This window comes from Buceros rhinoceros, unplaced genomic scaffold (assembly GCF_000710305.1).
Source record: "Buceros rhinoceros silvestris isolate BGI_N320 unplaced genomic scaffold, ASM71030v1 scaffold1996, whole genome shotgun sequence".
In the NCBI taxonomy this organism is placed as follows: Eukaryota; Metazoa; Chordata; class Aves; order Bucerotiformes; family Bucerotidae; genus Buceros; species Buceros rhinoceros.
In genome coordinates, this window is record NW_010417910.1 from 33,897 (window position 1) to 41,185 (window position 7,289).

The window sequence follows — 7,289 nt, forward strand, 5'->3', positions numbered from 1 at the left end:
GGGGGTGCGCGGGGTGGTGTGGGTGAGTTTTCGAGCATCCACAATCCCTAGCAAAAAATGAGCAGAATCTCTTCTAAATATTTGTCTCACGTTGGGCTGAATTTTGGTTTAACAGCACTGTGGCATTTTTTAAGGAGCTGGTTATTGTTACCACAGTACTGCACTGAATAGCTGTGTCAGTCACTTGGGCAGCAAAGGAAGAGGCTGGAGGGGGAAGGGGCTCTTCAGCCAGAGCATGCTCTCCCAACAGGACAGTGGTGGAGGAATTCCAGTCAGCTAATTCTGTGGCAGTGTCAGGAGCAGGTTTTATTTACACCCAGCCTAATGGTGTCCGACTCAGTCATGCATGTTACATGGAGCCTTCACCGTGCACAATAGCCTGCTGCCATTTCCTCTATTAAATCATTCCTGTGTTCATGTGGCTGAAAGCTCAGTGCTGGCATGCAGTAGTCAAGCGTGTAAAAAATGATTACTCTGATCCCTTTCAACACAGATTTGCTGCATGAAATGGCCTGGCTTTGACCTGGGAAAATCAATGCTGTTGCTTTAATGAACAACAAAAAAAAAATAAAAAATTTGGAGCTGAAGCCCAAACTTCCCCTCCCTCCTCTCCCTCCTGGGCTGTCCAGCCAGCAGTCACATGCATAAAGCTGTCACCTGCATGCAAACAGCTTTTTCCTGTATAATTCTAAACATCCTTTGTCATGGTAAAGGTATAGTGCAGGATATCAATTAGCTACCATCACTTGTAAGCAAGTTAAAGTAGAAACACTGGAGCTGCCCTATGGCTTTGTGATACAAATGGCAATTTTCAGCTTCCCACACGATGCCTTAGGCAGTCTAAACATGAACCCAATTCCTTTTCACTTGGATTCAACAACAGAAGCTCAGGCTCTTTTTCTTGGTGTTTTGTTTTATCATTATTATTTTGGCCATGTTTCAAAACGTGATGTTTTGCAATATTGCTCAGAGATAGACTTTCATAATTTACAGCCTGCAGATTCAGCCTCCAGCTTTTCGTGCTGCTTTCGTAGGCAGAGCTAAGTGCTTCCAGAGAGTGAATGTTCCAATACAGACTTTTCAGGGCTTTCCAGGAACCCCTAAATTTCCATCTTTAAAACCATCCCACCAGTGAAACCCAGTGCACACAAGTAAGAGAGAAAATGGACTCTAATCGTAGATAATTATTGTCATGTCTTAACAATCTGTCTTTTTATTAAAGTGCTTAAAATCATGTAGCAATTTGCTGTGATTTGGTGGTGAAACTTAGTACTGAGAAAGAGCCACAAGGAGTCAGAAGATTAAAGTGTGTGCACAAACACTCACCTCCACCCCCAATCCTATCACTGACTGTCAAGAGCAGAGTCCCGCAAATGCAGAGATACACAACTCAAACTCAGGGCACAGGTTTAAATTTCAGGAAGCCAGCAACTGGAAACCTTAATTTACCCCCACTCTTGTTTCTGCTTGGCCTTACTTTCAATAAAGCATTTTTAATACTTTCAATAAAGCATTTTTAATACTTTCAATAAAGCATTTTCAATACTTTTGATATTGATACTTTTGATTTCAATACTTTTAGCACTCAATACATTGAGTGCTCATTGACACTCAATGTTCGAGAAGGCTGAACTGGCCCAGAATGACCCAACTTGAAAGCACTTTGCAGGTAAGGACTTTGTCCCCTAAGCATCACCTCTTCAGCTGTCTCCGTCCTTCCCACATTTTCCTCCCACACCCAAGTCCTAGGGTTTTGCCCCTGTTACCATGTCTATGCATATGAGCCAACAGACAGCAGTCCTCACCGCTACGTTAGGACCGCTGCACACTGCTGCTCCCCAAGGCCATAGAGTGCTGCCAGAGTGTTTCACCCTGCCAGCACAGGCCCCCGCACCAGTAAAGCTCCAGGCTCAGACTCAGCTCCAAAAACCTCAACTAGAGAAATCAAAGGAGACATACTCCTTGGAAGAGGTCCCATCTCCAACAGAGCTCTGCAAGCAGTGATGGATTGCAGCCCTTAGGTCTATCTCAGTGTCAGATGGTACGGGAACTCTCTTAAGCACCCAATCCTATCCGCAAAAAGAAGAGGAAAGAAAACAGCCGCAGGAAGGTCCCTGAGATCTCCATAGAAAGCCTGTCTATGATGAATTGTTTCAGAGCCCCTCCTGTTCTGCTGTCCCCAGGGAAGGTCTCCTTAAAGACAGCTCTGAAATACTGTAAATGGACAGGAAATGGTAAATAACATGTGGACGAGAGGGAGGTAAAAGGCAGAAACAAGGCATTTGTGCACATTAAATGAGTACGCAAACAGGACCTGGCTGGTACACCTTATTAGAGCCTGGGCTCACTCTTCGCTGTTTGCTCACAGTGGGCAGGACCTGGAGCTAGCACCAAAGCTGCACCTCTGAAATCATCCAGTCATGTTCTGCATTCAGATTTATTTGAAAGTAATGCCCATGTACATTCGAACTAAACATGGGAAAAGACTCTAAAAACCAAAGCAGAACAACAAAAAGCAGGCAGGTAACACTTCTGATCTAAGGACCCTACTGTTACTTTTTTTCACGCCACTGTTACCTAGTTTTATGAGCAGGCAACCAGAGAACACAGAAATTACACAAGTTGCCCAAGGTGATACAGCGAATCACTATCACACCAGAGAATACAACATGGATCTTGCAAGTCCTAATCTGCTACACTGCCTGCCTCCCTCTCGTACCTGTTGTGTTCCTGGGATACAAATAAGGCTTTGGTAAAACTGAGTTCAGCTGGAATGCATTTACCTCTTAAACGTTAATTATATATTAATGTACCTATTATAAAGCACCCTTATCGCTGCCTCTCTATGGAGCAGCACTGGACCATTGCACTTGAGGAATTTTTAAAAATATACATAATTGGTGCTAGTGATGACTGTACAAACCATGCCCTAACACTTCAGTGCCTTGCTCAAGACAGCACTGCCTGCCCAAGAGAGAGGAGGCTAGAACCAGAGCCAGAAATAGAGCTGAGATGCCAATTGTTTCTTAGAAAGGAAAGGCTAATGGAGCGAGTGAAGAAATCAGAGAAAACATAGTTGTAGAGATGCTTGTGGGCAAAGAGGGAAGGAGGAATAGAAAATTGGGGAAAAAATTGCCACAAAAAGAAAATAACAGGTAAAACCCTCCTCTCCACTGCTCTGCAAGGGCAGGGGAGGATGCACAGCCAAGGCAGTTGGGGTTGAGGTGATCAGTCAAAAGTGCCTGTAATTTAACCCTGAATCTGGCTGCCACTTAGCTGTAGGCATTGGGCAAGTCAGTAAAATTCTCTGCCTTCATTTCTCCACCTGTAAAATCGGGTCTGGAATAATACTTACACCACAGGGTGGATTAAAGAACAGCTGTACAAAGCTTTGAAACGTACAGCAGTAGATCAGGGCTAAAGAGCTCTGTTTCTGCCATAAGCAGTCACTTTGGGGCAATATATGCTGACATGATGTTACAGGACCAATGTTAAATACCAGAAAGATGGGAATGTTTATTAAATGGATATGTTAGCTTCAGAGGGAAGGCTTATGTGCTTCATGATGTAAACACGTGATTTTTCAATAGGTACCAGAATGCAAGAGGCGAGTATTTTTATTTTATTTTATTTTTATTTTTGTAACAATACTGGGCTGTCTGTGAACTGTACAGGAACCCAGGCAGAGCCCAAAATTTAACCTAAGGCTAACACTGAAGGATATGAACTAGCTCTATCTTTCAAAAGCTGTCAGTGTAGGTCTGATGCTTCATGTATGACACCCAGAAGAGAAGCACCTACACATACAAATAATGCACTTAAGAGCACTGAAAGACAAGATCTTAATCTCTAGAATAAAATTATGTCTCTCCATTGTGTCAGAATTTTAAAAGTAATTGTGAGATCTGACAGGGACGCTGGTGATTCTCTTGAAGACTCTTTATAGCTCCTCTTACAGGGGCCTTGGGCTGATTCATGTTGATTCTGTCTGACAGCTAGCATTTCTGTTAATAATAATCATAAATAAAGTGGACAAGGTTGCTTGACCTGAAATGAGCATATCTATAGTGCCATATCCATTACAGCACAGTGGATCTATGACCGTAAATCAAGAAAGGTCCAATGCTCTTGACACTATGTATTAAAATAATATCTGTCTTTTAAGAGCTCAGAACCTTTGTCTGCTATCTTTTTCAATAATAAGTGTACCTTATGAGAAAAAATTCACGCTAAACCAGACCTATAGAAAGCAGGTATTACGAAGGCTGAAAGATTGCAAATCTTTGATTTTTTTTGTTTATTATGGAATGAAAAGGTATTTGTGAACAGCTCTATTCTCCCTTATATCTCAGCTCCTTCATTTCTCCTGCATTGAAGTCATAATCCTTTATGCCATCATAAATCCGCTGACATGTGAAAAACTATACTATTATCAAACTCATCAAAACGGAATTATGATTTCACTGCTGCAGGACCAAATGCAAACAAGAGCTGGGTTATAAGAAAGTGAAGCTTTATTAATTTCTGGGCAGAGATTTACTGCTAGAGATATGGAAGGTAGTAAAGATTTTTTGTTTAATTGCATAAAACCCCTCGTTGCGCTTATACACAAACACAAGTAATTCAAAACAATACAAGAATTTCTTGCTGATGTAGGGAATCACTCTCAAAATTAAAGTGTCAGAGATGATGCATTCAGAATCTCCCCACATCAGGTGATAGGCTGAGTTAAGAGAAAAGCTTTGTAAATTCCATTAAGGGAGGTCAATGTGCCAGGCTTTGCTGAGCCCACCAGGGCAGGAAACTTCCAGGGCCACAGGCCCTCCACTGAAAACCCTCCACCCCAGATACTCAGATCCAGCCATAGCTAGACAGCTGCCACCTTGCTAACCAAGGAGAGAGAAACTAACCCACACAAGAGATTAGAGATTAATCTGTTGGCCAGGCAAAAAAGTTGCATTTGGTGAAAAAGGCAGGTCAGATATTACACGGCAGTAAAAAATTAGCAAAGCTTAGACTCCCCATTTTCCCCACCTTGCTCACTGCCTCTGCAAACCAGTGTCGCTGCGCCGATTGAGGCTGACTAGACCATGGAAAAGCCTCTTCTCTCCAGGTGTGTCTTTCAGACTGCTACAAGAGCAACCTGAAACCTGAGTCTCCAACAGCCCTCTTTTCATAACTCCCTTTTCATGGCCACTGACACAATGTTCAGTCCTGCATAGGGGTTATCAAAAGCCAGAGCTGTGAGCCAAAACATAACCCTGGTATAAAGTACAACACACAGATCTGAAGCTCCTCTGTAATTGCAACGCAGTGTTTTTCTTTTCTCACTTGTATCTCCAGCCTTGTCCAGCCACCAATGTGCTATCCAAGCAGAAAGAAGTGAAATGAAGCAAATAATTTTATGAGCATCAGGGTTAACAAATCCTGGCCTTCTGCTGATTTAAGTTTGGGATGAACTCTGGAGTCCAAGAATGAGCAGGCTCTGCCTGAAGCTTTTCTTAGTGTAATTTTTTAAATTATCTCCCCTAGGGATGTGGGGGATGTTCTCTAGTGTCTAATAAGGATAAATCTACATTGCCATTTTCTCCCTGTTCCCTCATGTGCACAGCTGCCTATTTTCACTGAACTTGATAAATTTTTTGCATATAAACGTCCTGTGGAAAAAGCCCATATTATACGGACAGCTTCTCCACAAGACACAATCCAGTTGTCAGCATACGTGCCATCTCTGTGGACAGCTTTGTTTTCCTTTTTCACAACACACAAATCATCCTGCATTTTCTTGCAAGATACTATTAAAAAGTTTATATTTGAAAGGAGCTATTAGAGGAACAGCTCCTCAGAAATAGGAAAATCAATTTATTACCATGTAAACCGGTAAAGAATAGGAGAGTACCCACTGGTATTTCACGTACCTGTGCACACCAGTTCCAATGTCAATGTGCAGTTTTTTCAAAATGCACCAGCTGCAATTGCACAGACTCTTGGTATGACCCAGGAGGCTCTTGCCATCTAATTAAAAAGACCTGATGTAGTATGAAAGCTATTGGGGTTATATCTGAACAAAGACAAAGTCTTTCTGATCCTTTCTCTGATCATTAAAAAGGTATCAGATTTGCAAGCACTTCAGTGCAGTAGCTCCTATATATTACTATTAATACAATTTATTATTTGTTATCAATAAGTTACTGGGAAAAGAAAGACTCATAACTCAAAAGTTAAAAAATGAGAGTCTCAGAGGCAGGATAGTATCTTTCGAGAGGCATGGAAGGTGGGAAGAAGGAACTCATTGGCGTTTTTGGCTGCGAGGCATCTTGCACCTTTGGACATGCAGGGCACACAAGAAGCAAAAATGGGCTTACAATAGATACTGATATTCAGCGGCACGCTGGTCTTGAGGTGGTGAAACACGTGCATTCCAAGAGGGGAGTTTGTGCCCAAAGCGCTTAAGAGTAGCAGTTACATTTCACCGCCTCACAAAAGCATCTTTCTGGAATCAAATCAGAAGAATATCTGTATGAATAACTACTTGAATGTGGCTGCCAGTGGTAATACTAATCAGTTTTAGGGAAAAACGTTCATGTGAAGTAAACTTCAGCGAAATGGGTGAGTGGGAGACTCCACTGGAAAGGCAATGCAACGACACAGGATTTGTGCATGTTGCAAAATGAAGAAACTCAGAGCCTAGGACACTTTTCTTGGCCTTGATTCTCTGCTAGAGACACATCTGGTACTGAACTAGCTCACCTTGAGGGCTAGCCTCCCCACCTTGTACTAGTTACCTGCTTTGATCTGTGCTCCTTTTTCACATCACCACAAGCTTACCCGCATTTGATCGTTTCTTCGGATTTTTGAGGCTTCGGCACCTGCCGCTCGCAGAGCTGCTGTTCTCACTCATGGAGTCTTGCGCTGAAGAGGCGCTCCCTGTCGCCTCACTGTCCCTCATCATGCTCTCGTAGCCACTGCTCCCCCCGCTATGGTAGAAGAGGGCTGTTTTTCCCATGGCGGGGGGCAGCTCCCCACTTAGGACACTGCTGTTGTCACTCCCGTGACCACTGCTGCAGCGGTGAGGTTTCCGAGGAGGAGTGATCTTGCTGTAAGGTGAAGGTAGCATGTGAACAGCTGGCTTCTCATCCCCAGGAAGGCCCCCACGTTCCTCTGCCTCTGAGCTTCCTCGCAGCTGTAAGCCTCTCGTACTGGTGCTGCCTTGGAGCAGCTCTGAAATACGCCCGTTGACAGCCCGAAGGGGTAATTTGGAAGCAAGGCTTGAGCCCCGGTTCCTGCTG

General features: G+C 43.3%; 1 protein-coding gene across 1 annotated transcript in view; it reads right to left on the reverse strand.

Annotated features, from left to right (window-relative positions):
- LOC104495352 (kinesin-like protein KIF26B) overlaps positions 1–7,289 on the reverse strand; it is a gene marked incomplete at its 5' end in the record, with an annotated part of 67,323 nt that overhangs the window by 9,927 nt on the left and 50,107 nt on the right. Inside the window, 1 exon segment of the mRNA XM_010138312.1 lies at positions 6,829–7,289. This exon segment is cut by the window's right edge and continues 15 nt beyond it. Within this exon segment, the coding sequence (XP_010136614.1) occupies positions 6,829–7,289 (461 nt within the window).